The 14,967-nt window shown below is 48.0% G+C and overlaps 1 protein-coding gene across 1 annotated transcript in view; it reads right to left on the bottom strand.

The window, feature by feature from the left end:
- Window positions 1–7,882: 7,882 nt before the first annotated feature.
- The window catches only part of PLEKHB1 (pleckstrin homology domain containing B1), a 41,258-nt gene continuing 34,173 nt past the window's right edge, over window positions 7,883–14,967 (bottom strand). The window contains exons 5-6 of the mRNA XM_054974734.1: window positions 12,870–12,975; window positions 7,883–8,019 (exon numbers count right to left, since the gene is read on the bottom strand). Of these exons, the coding sequence (XP_054830709.1) occupies window positions 7,883–8,019; window positions 12,870–12,975 (243 nt within the window). The remainder of the gene's footprint in view (window positions 8,020–12,869; window positions 12,976–14,967) is intronic.

Here is a 14,967-nt window from a genome sequence, read left to right as displayed (position 1 = left end):
TGTACTCCAGAGATGCTTAGCAACATCGTTCCAGCTATCTCTTGTGAACCCCTGTAAATATGGGGCTGTAGAAATGTATATTAATTTTGTTTTTTTAAAAAGTAAAGTTTGCAGTGGGAGTTTGCATATTACAGAGAATAGTTTCTAGCGGATTGGCTGGCAACAGCGGGTCAAGATGGTTGGGCTGAGTTTCACGTAATTACCTGAAAAGGAAACTTAGGAGAGAAGGCAAAAGGCCAGCCAATTTGCCAAAAACTATACCAGCGAGGGTGGGGACGCCTTTTGTATCATGTAATATGAAGCTTGATTATTCAGGGAGTAACTAATCGGAAATAAATGCTTCCCCCTGATTGTGTTCTCATAATTACCACCAAAACCTAGGATTACTGTACCGTCGTTTCATGCAGGAGTACCTTTCATGTCATTTTAACATAACCTTCAACCAGAAAGTGAGTCAGATGGATTTAAAGTTTTGCTAAAAGTAGTTGGTAGCCCTACAACTATCCACCACTACTGAGTATTAAATTTGTTCATGGTTATTTAGATTTAGCATGTGGACAAAAAGGAACTCAGTTTCATACACTGCAGTGAAAAGCAACTTTTATTATCATTAAATAGCATTTTTTCCTTCCAAAATATACATAATTATTAGTGCTTTAAAGAACAACATTGACAGAACCAAATTCTGCAATTGACACATGAAACCCAGAAGCTGAAATGGGGCGAGAGAAGCTAACCAAAGCAAGGCTTTGTTTGGGTCGGGTCATGGGTTCTGGAGGAGAGCTCACAGCGCACCTTTCTTCTCCCATGTGCAAATTGAAGTTGCCTGTGAAATCCTGAAACTGGAAACTGCTGATCACGGCTCAGAGTTTACCACCGTCTCACTACCAAAGGTATTTTTCGGCTCGGCTACAACACAGCGCAAGACACGTACGTGATACGTCGCCTGGGAGGGGCAAGTGCATGTATTTTGGATGGCTCCCTCTTTCAAATACACACAGCGTGTACTCCGTTGTTGCACCCAGATTCAAAATATACTACATTATCTGAGTTGCAGTGGCCTTTAGTTAAAAATCGAGACCTAATTTGGCAGTGCTAAATCTATCCATCGCACGGGTTCCTAGAAATTAAATCAGATTATCTGTCAAAGACTGCACCTATTACCTGAATCAGACTATATTGTGTGCTTTTGGGAAAGGAGGGCTGAGAAAAAACATAAAGGAATTTTTCCTCTTCCAGAGAAGATTGCCAGATGGCTTCCTCCCCACCCCCCACAACTGGATGGGGGCCCTGGCACTTAGCTTTCCCCCCCCTTCGTGTACATGCAAAGCGTGTGTGCACTCCCCTGACCCCAGCATGATGGGCCGGTTGGAGAGGAAGAGGCCAAGCAGGTGGGCTGGCCAGCCACTCCCTGGGCACGCAGCAGGCCAGGCATTCAGACAAGCAGACCAGCTGTGCGCCACTCAGTAGGCAAGGTGGATCAGCTCACAGGCCAGCCGCTCCGTGAGAGTGCAGCAGGCCAGGAGGTTGGGTCCACTGACCGGCTGCTCCCCACGCAGGCAAGTGGGCCAGCCACTCCCCGGGCATGCGCAGGCCAGCCTGCTTGCCTCCCCGGGTGCATGCACACACGTGTCCAGTTTTTGAACTTTGTTTCCCCCGGACTAGTGTTCCCAGTCCCCAGTGGGAGCAGGGGATTCCCCGCTCCCAGCCACCGTCCCCCGCTGCCTCTTCTCTGGCCAGCGGGGGGAAAGGTCATTCTCGGCACAGCAAGGAAGGCTCTGGAGCATTTGTGCGAAGCTCTCACCCATGGTAATTCCTCCCCCCCATGTGCACCCCCTGACTCTCCCATCCCCTGGTCAGGCCCCAGGGGACTTGGTAACCCTACCCCGGATCCTATGGTCAAAATCCTGACTGTCCAGGGGGAAATTGGACACCTGACAATCCTATCTCCAGGCCAGGCAAGCAGAAATGTAGCTGGTACTGCTGCTCCCTTCACCAGTAACGGCCTTAGTCATTGAGCAAGATTTGAGTACTGGGTGCAAATCTTGTTCTACTCCCAACCAACATGGCTCCCCACCTGAAGCCTTAGTCATGGTTAGCTCTCTGGCTGTTCCGCTACAGCTGGAAAAAGACTCATGACACACATGGTTAAAACTGCAAGAAGCTGCAACAATTAGATTCAAAAAAGAAAATTGTGGGCTTTGAGCAGGCTGGAGTTTTCCTGAGATAGGCAGGGAGGGAATCTAATGGGGTCTTCGGGAATATCAGTAAAGAGTTCAAGCTTGTCTGGTTATTTTTTCCAAGTTTAACCTTCCTCGCAGAATATATACAGAAGCAACCAAGCGTAAAACACCTTCCAGGTCTGATAACTTACACCGCCTCTAAAAATGGAGAGGGAAGGAAACAAGTCGTCACCCTTATAAACTGAATACGCTTGAGCGTATAAGTCGTGTATCAGATCTGTTCTCTGTATTAAAGATTAGGCGAACCATAGAGGGGAAAAAAGATAAGAAAAATTCACTTAGGCTCAGACTCCTAAACTTGAAAGGGAAGCTTTAAGAGGGAAGGAGCTGCGGGTGGTGAGATGAGAAGCAACCCTCCAACCGGAGAGACTTGTTTATATGTTGGTTAAACACCGAAAAGTGAAAACGGACAGTGGGTTGGTTGTTGGGGGTTTTCCGGGCTGTATTGCCGTGGTCTTGGCATTGTAGTTCCTGACGTTTCGCCAGCAGCTGTGACTGGCATCTTCAGAGGTGTAGCACCAAAAGACAGAGATCTCTCAGTGTCACAGTGTGGAAAAGATGTTGGCAGGTCATTTGTATCTACTCAGGAGGGGTGGGTTTGGGCTGAGTCATCCTGTAAGAGTTTCCCAGTTGTGACACTGAGAGATCTCTGTCTTTTGGTGCTACACCTCTGAAGATGCCAGCCACAGCTGCTGGCGAAACGTCAGGAACTACAATGCCAAGACCACGGCAATACAGCCCGGAAAACCCCCAACAACCATCGTTCTCCGGCCGTGAAAGCCTTCGACAATACATCGGACAGTGGGTTGTGTGACAGCTACCGGCTATGATTTTTCTATGGCTGTTATGTTGCCTGAATGTCGTCTTTGGCCACTTTATGGTAGAGCTTTATATTCTTTACATCGGAAGTCAGAGCGGAAAGCCTGTTCAATTTTAGGCAGCGAGCCCCATAAAGACTTCATCCTAGTCTTTTTCCATCTATGATTGCTCCGTGTGACAAGCAGTTCCCCCTGCTGATATAATAATCATAATAACATTCGATTTATATACCACCCTTCAGGATGACTTAACACCCACTCAGAGCGGTTTACAAAGTACGCTATTATTATCCTCACAACAAAACACCCTGTGAGGTGGGTGGGGCTGAGAGAGCTCCAAGAGAGCTGTGACTAGCCCAAGGTCACCCAGCTGGCTTCAAGCGGAGGAGTGGGGAATCAAACCCGGCTCTCCAGATGAGAGCCCCGTGCTCTTAACCACTACACCAAACTGGCTCCCAGTTCTGTGATCCATCCACAGAACTGCAACTCATACATGGCAGTGTCCTCCCCCCCCATACTTTGAACACACGTATGGAAAAAAAATATGGTAAATCAATTTAAAAGTAAAATTTAAAAACTGTCCTTCTCCAAAAAAAATAGTGCATGGTGGAAACGCTGGCGCACCGATGATGCTCTCTTTTGCACCTGTTCACGTACCCACAGACTGTGTCCTAACCGTTTTATGTTGACTCCCGCACTGAGAGGGAACCTTTGAAATGGGACTGAGGAACATAAGAGCACCTGTGGGGGATCAGACCAACGATCCATCTTGCTAATGCTCCATGTAGTCCAGCATTATGTTTCACACGCAGCTGACCACATGCTCTTGGAAGACCCACAAGTAGCGCATGGTGTGACCACAGGCCTGTTGCTCATATTCAAATAGTTGCTGCCTTTGAATGTGGAGACAGCCAAGCCCTGCGGTAGCTCACAGCCGGGTCCTTTTCTTCCACCCAGACACACCACAAACTCTTGCTGCCTGTGCCACATGTTGCTCATTCCCTAAGCTGGTCTCTACTGTGCTTTTTGACTTCTTCCTGCTACAGATCATCACCAGCCTTCTAGGGTGTCCATACATGCAACTGGGCTACAGAATTAAAGCAATTAACTGCCTCCCTTGGGTGTGCGTCCACAGCCCACCCCGCTCTTCTGTGCACTGATGAAATGTATAGGGTGCACTGATCCGTTCCCTCTTTTTTTTAGGTGTGTAGGAGACACTCAACAGCAAGTTTGGTGCAGTGCTTAAGAGCGGCAGGACTCTAATCTGGAAAGCCAGGTTTGATTCCCCACTCCTCTGCTTGAAGCCAGCTTGGGTCCATCGTGGCTCTTTCAGAGCTCTCTCACAGGGTGATTGTCATGTGTGTGTTGTGCCATCCAGTCACCTCCGACCTATGGTGACCCTATGAATGAAAGACCTCCAAAAAAACGCTCTGTGTGTGGCATTAAGTTGTCCTGAAGGGCGGGATATAAAACGTTGTTGTTGTCGTTGTCGTTGTCGTTTGCCTTTTACATTCATTCCTCCAGCCTGCAAGGAATTAATGCTGCTCTGTCCAGCGGCAAATGGGTCTGATCTAGCCAGCGCATTTCCCCTGCCGAAGTCGAACCTGAAGAGCAGCCAGCTGGAGGAACCAAGCCGCAGTCACTGTGACTGCAAGCAAGATGCCCGCAAGTTTCATTGCCAGAGCGGATCCACCCTATGCAAAAATTGCGCCCAGAGTGTGCTTGCCAAAGCAACAAGAGTTGCTCACGGGTAAATAAGGAGTGGAATCGATTTCCCCGACAACTTTGTTTTCTAAGCCCTTCATTTCAGTGGAAGAACTGGTCCAAGGTGATGAAAGGGGAGACCACGTTTCTTTCCTTAGCAGGGTTCCTGTGACTTTCACAACTACAACAGGTGTGTGTGTGTATGTGAGGGACTTAACCTGCTGGATTTCTGCCTGTTCGGTGAAGTGGGACTTTGCCAGAAACGAAGTGGCTAGCACTAGCATCTGCTACTTGCTTCAGCCCGTTGGCGGTCTCTGTAACAACAACAACATTCAATTTCTATACCACCAGGACAACTTAATGCCACACTCAGAGTGGTTTACAAAGCATGTTATTATTATCCTTACAACAATCACCCTGCGAGGTGGGTGGGACTGAGAGAGCTGTGACTGATCCAAGGTCAGCCAGCTGGCTTTAAGTGGAGGAGTGAGGAATCAAGCCCGGCTCTCCAGATTAGAGTCCTGCTGCTCTTAACCACTACACCAAACTATAGGCATCCTAGCAGGGCTGTACTATCGTTCCAGTTCTTAGGTGCAAAATCAGTTCAGTACCGATCAGGCCCTCAGCAGGGATTCCTCTGTCCCAGGACTGCACTACCAATTCGCACGGTCTGGATTTTGTGATTTAACAGAGAGGGGGCTGGAGTACAGAAGATTCTGCCATGCGGTGTGGGTTGCCCTTGGTGCCTTGACAAGACGGTCCCTTCCCATCTTCTAAGAAGCAAGCAAAGGTTTCGCAATACCAAGGGAGTACACCATGTACCCCCTCAGCAATCTTGCCACTGCATTCAGCTGCACACAAAATGAGGCCTGCACATCATCGGCGCATGCCAGGTGGGTTGTGGCTGGGATTAGAAAGAGCTTCCATCATAACTGCAGTTTTATGAAAACTGTTACTTCTCTATGCAGATAGAAGCCAAGTGAACTCATCCCAATTTTACAATGCAAGGGGCTGACATTCCCCCCATCATCTCTCCCCTCGAGTCTGAATTCCTTCAAAATCCTCTTTTGGTTTCTCACCTCCTGCCCTGGCCATGCCTGCCTCCAAACAGAAGCGTGTGCATGGAGCTGTATCGTTCCCGCCCAATGGACTCAAAAGAGCTTGGTACAAGCTGTGGACCAGGCCCCACTGTCGTTCATTAAACAGCCTTGCACACTCTCCAGTGCCCCACAGCTGTGGCATCAGCCACAGGAATCAGTCCAACAGATTTGTCGACAGGCCGATGAAGAATTGCGTCAGATGCGCCATAAACATGCTCACCAAACCAGTGTCGTTTTTGCAACCGATGATTTTTCTAGAAGAGGGGAGGCCATGCCCACAGGAAGAGAGCAGGGATGCTCTGCGAATGGCTGAGATGCTAGTTCTCAACCAGCAATGCTCCTTCCTGGCTTTCATACTGCAGGGCCACCCAACTGGTGGCCCTGGGAGCCGTTTTAACTGGGCACCAGTAAACAGGCCTCCTAAATTTCAATCAAGGCAGTTTCACTCATGAAAGAAAGTAGAGTAGGGGAGGATTATTAGAAATGGAGAAACTCCACATTTCAATCTCACGTTTCTCTTCTGGGTACTGGATCTAATGCTATGGATCCATAGCTGAGAAGCTCTACCTGCTAGATATGACGCCAGCTTCACTATGGAGCCTGACAAGGTGTGAGGAGGAAATCCGTGTGTGGGGCAACATTTGGCCACTGGCTGGGCAACATAACGGTCCCCCGTGTTTCAGAAGTCAGGCGACCTTATTCAAAGCAGCAGCTCTAGGAAGCCAGCAGACCATTTGTGTGTGTAGAGTCACTTTGGAAGCACATCCTTGGGCAGTGAAGAAGATAAGGCTGGCCCGGATTGTTGGAATGTGCAAGCTTCCAAGCTTCCACAACACACTGACCCATCCATCAGGAATCACGAACCTTGCAAAATCTCGCCAATAGAAACTGGCTTACCCCAAGGGGCCTCTGCTTTCTCTCCTTTGCGGTTTTCTACAAGGGGCAAGAAGGAATATTTATGCCAGGGGTCATTTTGTAGAAAAAGAGCTGCAGGAACTCATTAGCACAACTCATTAGCATATGCCATGCCCCTTGACATCACCAGAAGTGTGTCATTAGCATAACTGATTTGCATATGCCACACCCCTGACATCACCTATCCTGGCTGTTTCGGAGCCAACCCTGGCCATTCAGGGCCGAAATTGGGCCCAAAATGGCAAAAGGGGCTGAAAATGGCCAAAAAGGGGCCCAAAATGGTCAAGATCGGGCCGCTGCTGTGAGTGGTAGAGAGATCTACCACCCGTCAGAGGCCCAATCCGGGCCATTTTGGCCCTAATCCAGGCTGAAACGGACCCCAAATGGCCGAGAGTCAGGTGGGCGGGGCCACCTGACATGTGACCTCTTTGGGGAACTGCCAGAACTGCGTTCCTGCGTGTTCCCCCTCGAAATGAGCCCTGATTTATACTCAAGACCTGGGTCTGGAAAAGGGGAAATTCGGCTTAAAGGGTTCTAACAGAGAACCAGAAAGTATCTCCTCAGATTGGCTGCAATATAGGTCACTGTAGTCTACAGTTGTGCAGATTTCACAGGAAATTCTGTAGCAAATTAAAGGGATTCTCTAGGATTAAAATATATGTGGCATACATTAGCCTAACTCCACTAAGGCCTGAAATCCCTTTGGTTTAATTCCAGGGAGGGAGGAGGAAGGATTCTGGGTACGGGCCAGAGGTAGAGACGGGTACATATCTCGTCCCCTGCTATCACTGCTCTCCCTCAACCCATTGGCAGAACAAGGCTGATAAAAAGGGGGCACTCGGGTGGTACGGCAGGGCAACGAAGCTGACTGCTATCTTCAAGACGCCAAGAAGACCAATTGACACTGTAAATATGCATAGTCAGGAGATGCCGAGGGGAGTGCGAGAATAGCCGTGGAGGGACTATGTGTGTGCGCGTGCACAGAAGAGAATCTTACAAGAGTCTACAATATAGAGCCGATCTTCTCGAGCCCACCAAGGAAATGATGGAGGCTTCTTGGTCGAGCAGCTGCCTGCGGGGGCAGGAAACAGAAGAACGAGTCCTAGAACCAACAGGGCATCCACATGAACGACCCCAGCGCCGCGCCAGTGGCGGCTCCTGCCAGCAAGCCCAGGGCCATCTGGTCTCCAGACACACGGTACGGGTCTTCACGGATAATAACGTGGGTCATTCCGGGTGCTGTGGGGAAGGAGACGAAAGACATGTTTATTCTTGTATTTATTTGACAACGCCTCGCCTGTGTTGCAGCACTTGAGGCAGCTCAGTAAAAGAAAACTGCAGTAAAAGAAAACTGGTATGGAAGAATAAGCTGTATGGATACGTGTCAGTGGCCAAATTAACATCTTACATACATAACAGGCCGATTTCAGAATGCCAAGAAAAACGGAAAGCGTTTTTTGATGACGTAGCTGAAAATTAAGAATAATTAAGAACAATTATTATTAAATATGAAGACAGAAAGATATTTAGATAGAAGTGAAAAATTATGAATGTATATAAGCAAGTTTTATATAGATATATGATATAACAGATGACAATATGATTTAAATGATAAAAGTTTATTCATTATATTTTTAATAGAATGTAGATGTCATGTTTAGGTTCACGTATGACTGAGATGATTATTGATGAGTGAAGTAGTGGGTGACAATAAAACCAAAACAAGGGCCAGCATGAATTCCTCACTGAGCCTCCCACCAGCCTCTCACTAAGTGTGGGGTTACACAGTGTCCACTGGCCGGCTGCCCAACATATGGGTACAGCACAGGGCTATGTAGTGCCCATCCGTTTGCTGACCCACGTATGGGTTGCGTTATCTGTCCGCTTCCCTCCCCCTGTATGTTGATGGGCAGGAATCTGGAATTGACCCCATCTTGGGACAGTTATTATCTGTTGATTTTATGATGAACTGTTGTTTTAGGAATTGTTTTAATATTTGCATTATATTTTTATAACCACTGTACCTCGCCCTGAGCCCACTTGCGGGAAGGGCGAGTTAGAAATGCTGCTGCTGCTGCTGCTGTTGTTGTTGTTAATAATAATATTTATTAATAATAATAATAATAAAAATATTTCATCATTTTTTTAAATCCAAAAATTGGTAGATCAAATACCTTCTGAACTATATGTTTTTAGAAGTCTAGACATTAGAAGGCCTGGAGTGAGAGGGCAAGGCAGACTGCTTGGTGGGGAGAGCGCCAGAGTCTGGGAATAACCAGTCTCACTTCTGTCAAGGTGGGTAAGTGGAGCAGAGCCTCAGGTGAGCAACTGAGATCACACAGAGATTCGTAAGGGCAGAGGTGATCGATCGCATGCCCTGAGGTATCAACAAGAAACAAGCGTTCCCCTTCCTCTTCCTTGCTTCATGTGTCCGAGAACTAACTTTGACAAAAGAGGCAAAGATTTAATTTAAAACCATTTAGAGTGAAATTTTTAAAATAATGTTATGGGTACCATTAATATTATGGGTATCATCTTGCTAAAATTAAACGTAAGTAAGTTAATTAATGCCCTGACCCGTGAGCCAGATCTTGGCTGTTTTCACACTGCTTACCGGACATGCAACATCGTGCCAAGCTCCTGGAATGAAAGCGTCTTCCTGTGAAATCACGCCAGGAAGACGCTATTGTTCTGGGAGCTTGGTGTGATGTTTCATGGCTGGTAAGCAGTGTGAAAACGGCCCTTGTCAGATCTCAGTAGCTAAGCTGGGTTAGCCGTGGTTAGTAATTGGATGGGAGATGTCAACATAGACCAGGGCTGCAGAGCCAGGCAATGGCAAACCACCTCTGTTAGTCTCTTGCCATAACTACCCCACCAAGGTTGCCATTAATCAGCTATGACTTGAGGACACTCTCTCCACTGCTAAGTAAATAAATATGTAAAGCATTTTTGCAGGTATTGATTTTCAGCGGGAGAGTTAAATCCATACTCAACTTTGTACCCTCAAAATCAGTAGGACCTTAAAATGCTTCATTTAAACCAAATTGTTTGTAATTCCCCAGTGTCCTGAGACTGAAAAGGACAAGTTTTTGGTAGACTGGAGCTAAACCTTTGAAGTGAGGTTTACATTTGTACGAATCGAAAGTTTCCCCTCCCTAGCCTAATTCTGTACATTTCTCGGCTGAGAATGGCCAAATATAAAGAAAATGATTTAGGTCTCAAAACTATAGCTCAGTGAAGGAAAGAGAAATCAGATCCAAGTGGGACAAGTTGGGAAGGAACCAGCATTCCTTGGGGCCGTGACAGAAGAGCACAGCAACCAGGCAGGCAATTCACACTTGATGCCACCAGATGTCATCGTAGCCTTGAGGATGCCGCTAAGTAAGAGAGGTTGGAATTGCACATGATGTACAGTCTGGGTGGCGTTGGAGTGCAAAAGAACAGCTGAATGTGGCCCCAGTGAAGACGGGACCAGATCGTGCCACTACCAGCTCTGGTCCACGTTCAAGCAGCAAGGGACAGGAAGAGGGCCTTTCCTGCCAACACTATGGAACCCCTTTTTCTCTGGAGACTTGCAAACAAAAGTGGGCTTTTTCTAGAGGCGGCACAACTTTTGCAGGGGGCCTTTGCCCAAGCCGTTGTCGGGATTACTCCACACCAGGCAGAAATTCCCGACACAGTCAGCTGCGTAGGAAAAATGCCATTAGCATCTCACATCGCCCAAGGGGCGATACTCTCCCCGATGTTATTTAACATCTATATGCGCCCCCTCACCCAGTTGGTGCGGAGGTTTGGGCTGGGCTGTCATCAATACGCGGATGACACCCAACTTTTTCTGTTGATGGACGGCCGGCCAGACACGGCCCCAGACAATCTGGCCAGAGCTTTGGAGGCTGTGACGGCATGGTTGGAACAGAGCAGGCTGAAATTGAACCCAGTGAAGACGGAGGTCCTGCAGCTGGGACGGGGGCTGCCAGATGTTGGGATCCAGCTCCCTGCCCTGGATGGGACACCACTGGCAACTTTGCCAGTGGTAAAGAGTCTGGGTGTGCTCCGGGATGCCTCCCTATCGATGGAGGCCCAGGTCACGGCGGTTGCCAAGTCTGCATTTTTCCATCTTCGTCAGATCAGGCAACTTGCCCCCTACCTGACGCCCCAGGACCTGGCTACAGTGATCCATGCAACGGTCACCTCCAGGCTAGATTACTGTAACTCACTCTACGCTGGGCTACCCCTGGGCCTGATCCGGAAACTACAACTGGTCCAGAATGCGGCAGCGTGGGTCCTGACTGGTATACCTTACCAGTCACACATCACACCTTTCCTGCGCCAGCTGCACTGGCTTCCGGTTGAATTCCGAATCAGGTTCAAAGTGTTGGTTCTTACCTTTAAAGCCCTGAGCGGGTTGGGACCGGCATATCTTCAGGACCGCCTCTCCTTGTACGTTCCCCGGAGATCGCTTCGATCAGCGAATAAATATTTACTTGTGGTCCCCAGCCCTAAGGAAGCCCGCCTCGCTTCAACCAGGGCCAGGGCCTTTTCAGTCCTGGCCCCAGCCTGGTGGAACGCTCTGTCAATGGAAACCCGGGCCCAGCGGGACATATTATCGTTCCGCCGGGCCTGTAAGACAGCTGTTCCGCCAGGCGTTCGGTGATTGAAGGGGGCGGTGCCATGTCGGCCTCCCACCTTTGGGGTGGGGGAGGGTTCTCCCCACCACTGCACTTTGTTAATTTGTTTTATTGTTTGTATATTGATTTTAGTTCTTGTTTTTATCGATTTTAACTGTTCACCGCCCAGAGCCCCTGGGGATGGGCAGTATACAAATTGAAATATAAATAAATAAATAAAATATATATATAATTGTGACATACAAAAATTCTTCTAATAAAAGAAAGCACTCATACACTGAATATACTATCCCTCATTGATCGAACAGGCTATCATGATATGTGAGATGACTCTCAAAAGAGATCCAACAGGTTCATCGAATATGTAGATGGCTGTTGGGTGAGATTGATTTTATTCAATTTATATTCCGCTCTCCCTGCAAGCGGGCTCAGAGCGGATCACAGAATCATAGAATCATAGGGTTGGAAGGGAACTCCAGGGTCATCCAGTCCAACCCCTTGCACAATGCAGGAAATTCACAACTACCCCCGCACCCCACCCCGAGTGACCCCTGCTCCATGCCCAGAAGATGGCAAAACACCATCAGGATCCCTAGCTGAACTGGCTTGGAGAAAATTGCTACCTGTCCCCAAAGTGGACTGGAGGCTCAATTGCTCAACTCCATTAAAATGCCACTCACAAACACACAAGACTGCGCAATCAGTATTTATTAAAAAGCAAGTTTTTAAAAAATCAAAAGGCATGTAGAAGAATCATAGGGTTGGAAGGGACCTCCAGAATCATCTAGTCTAACCCCCTGCACAAAACAGGGTATTCACAACTACCTACTTCCCACCCCAAAGACCTTTGCTCCATGCCCAGAAGATGGCAAAAAACCTCCAAGTTCCCTGGCCAAACTGGCCTGGGGAAAAGTGCTACCGGACCCCAGAATGGTGATCAGCCTTACCCTGAGCTTGTAAGAATGGCCACAAAAACTAAGCACTGGCGTAACCCTTCCTGCCCTCCCTTTCATGATCTGCCCAGGTTCACGGAATCAGCGTTGCTGTCAGGTGGCCATCTAGCCTCTGCTTAAAAACCTCCAAAGGAGGAGAGCCCACCACCTCCCGAGGAAGCCTGTTCCACTGAGGGACCGCTCTCGCCGTCAGGAAGTTCTTCCTAACGTTTAGCCGAAAACTCTTTTGATTTAATTTCAACCCAGACCTTGAGGGACTGATGGCCAGATTCAATATAAGGCCGCTTCAAATGATGCAAGCCCTAAGCCCAACGCTGTCCCTCCGAGCATGGGCATGCAGGGAGAAAAGCCCCCACAGCTCTGCTTTCGAGGATGCTTTAAGCACCAGCGCCGTGAACTGCTGGCTTTCGTGCAAATTGCAGCAAATGCTTGGAAAGTTTCTGGCCAACCCAGTTTGCAGGAAGGGATGCTAAAGGGGAGGGAGGGTCTGCCTGGGATGTCCGCATACCTCCAAACTGGTTGCCGTAGTAATCGGAGCTGACGTACATGGCCTGGTGAGAGTCGAGGGGCACCGTCTGGTAGTAGTCGTCATTGTAAGGGTCATACAAATGGACCTAAAAGGGCAAAGCAAGGCACAGCGATGCGTTAGCAGCAAGATCTTTCTTGCATTTTCCCCAGCTTTGAGTTTGTCTCCAGACCACATAAATCATTATCCCAAAAGAAAATGGCAGCTTTGGAGTCAAACTCCGCCTTCTTCAGGCTCCACCCCCTAATCTCCAGGCGCGATGCTCTATTATTGCCTGTGCTTTACTATTTGGTAAGAAGTGTTCTTCACACCTGCTGCTAATCCATTCCAGCTAGCTCTCAGGGACCTGAGTTCAAATCCCTATTCTACCATAAAGCTCACTGGGAGATTTGGGCTCAGTTTTCCTCTTTCTGACACCGCAAGCTGCAGATGGATTGGAAAGCAAGTGGCCAAGGGTATGGCTGGTTTGTCCCACATTTCAACTAAATAACAGCCCTGCAGCAGTGATTCTCCGAATGCAAGGCTGCCTAGTCTAGGCTTGCCAACTTCTAGGAGGTGGCTGGAGATCTCCTGGAATTATAACTCACCTCCAGATGACAAAGATCTGTTCCCCTGGAGAAAATGAGTGATTTGGAAGGGGGGCTCTTTAGTATTACACCTTACAGAGATCCCTTCCACCCTTCCCTTCTCCGGTTCTACCCTCAAAATCTCCAGGAATTTCACAATCTGGACCTGGCAAATCTAACCCGGAGAGTTGGCCAGGGAATATACAGACTCTACATCTGGGTTATATGATTACTTAGTCACAGAATGTACCCAGCGCTGATCATAAGAGAAGAATCTCCATAAAGTAGCAGTTTGTGGGAGCATTGCGGCTGTAAGAAGTATGGTATGGCCAATCTCAGCCCACCGCAAGCTGGTCCAAAGCATCCAGTCCCATTGGAAGGATTCGACTTTGTGGCAGGAATCAGCAAACACTCAAAAGCCATCTCAGTTCCCCAAACAAATGCTGGAATGGATCAATGCCATCAGAACCCCCGTGGCTTCCCCATATCCTGCCAAAGAATTCTCAGAACTGTACTTTGGCAAGGGATCTCCAAGTTTTCTATCACACATTCCTACTCGCTTCTTCCCCCTACATCACATGCGGCTTGCCTGGGGTGAGACAATTAACTAGACATTTAAACTGATATGAAAATTGTTAAGTAGTATCATCACAATAATAGTTGTCTGTGGGATTAACAGGGCATTTTAGCATGGCTTATACTCTGCCTGCCTGTTGTGGTCCCAGTTTATTAAGAAGAAAGACTATTTTCATACAGAAACATCCATTTGTCTTCCTTGATGAAGACATATGCAGGATTTGCGTTGTCTGGTCACGAAAGACATCCTCTCAGATCCCTACGAAAGCACTCCAATATTGACTTATTGTCCTATCTTTCAGAGCGGGGAGAACAGGGGCTGCCCACTCTTGGCCATCTGTGATACCCAGGGCTCATTTTGAGGGGGAACGCGCTGGAATGCAGTTCCGGCAGTTCCCCAAAGAGGTCACATGTCAGGTGGCCCCGCCCACCTGACTCTCAGCCATTTGGGGACCATTTGGGACCGTTTCGCCGAAACGACCCAGATCAGGCCTCTGATGGGTGGTGGATCAGTCTCCCACTAAGTAGTGGCTCGATCCTGACCATTTTGGGCCCCCTTTCAGCCATTTTCAGCCCGTTTTTGCCATTAACCACTTGGAGATTTTCAGCTATTTCGAGCGTAACTGCTCCCCGGAATCTTCAGTGTGTAAGAAGCTTGCAAAATCCTAGGCAACCACTTGGCTGCGTGTGTTGAACATTAATGGAATTACTGCAACCTGATGCAATTCACCAAATACGGGACTTTATACACTGGAAAATAGTCGGGACTGAATACCTTGTTTATACATTGGAAAATATTCAGGCCTGAATACTTTGGTGATATTGACTATGAAATCATGTATTTATGAATTTTTGTAATTATTGTGTGGAATAGATAGTATCGAGCACTTGCACTTTAATTACTAAATGAGATTGTACACACCTGGTAGTGTTGCATT

Source organism: Eublepharis macularius, chromosome 3, assembly GCF_028583425.1.
Source record: "Eublepharis macularius isolate TG4126 chromosome 3, MPM_Emac_v1.0, whole genome shotgun sequence".
Taxonomy (NCBI): Eukaryota; Metazoa; Chordata; class Lepidosauria; order Squamata; family Eublepharidae; genus Eublepharis; species Eublepharis macularius.
This window is presented reverse-complemented; position numbering and strand designations above follow the sequence as displayed.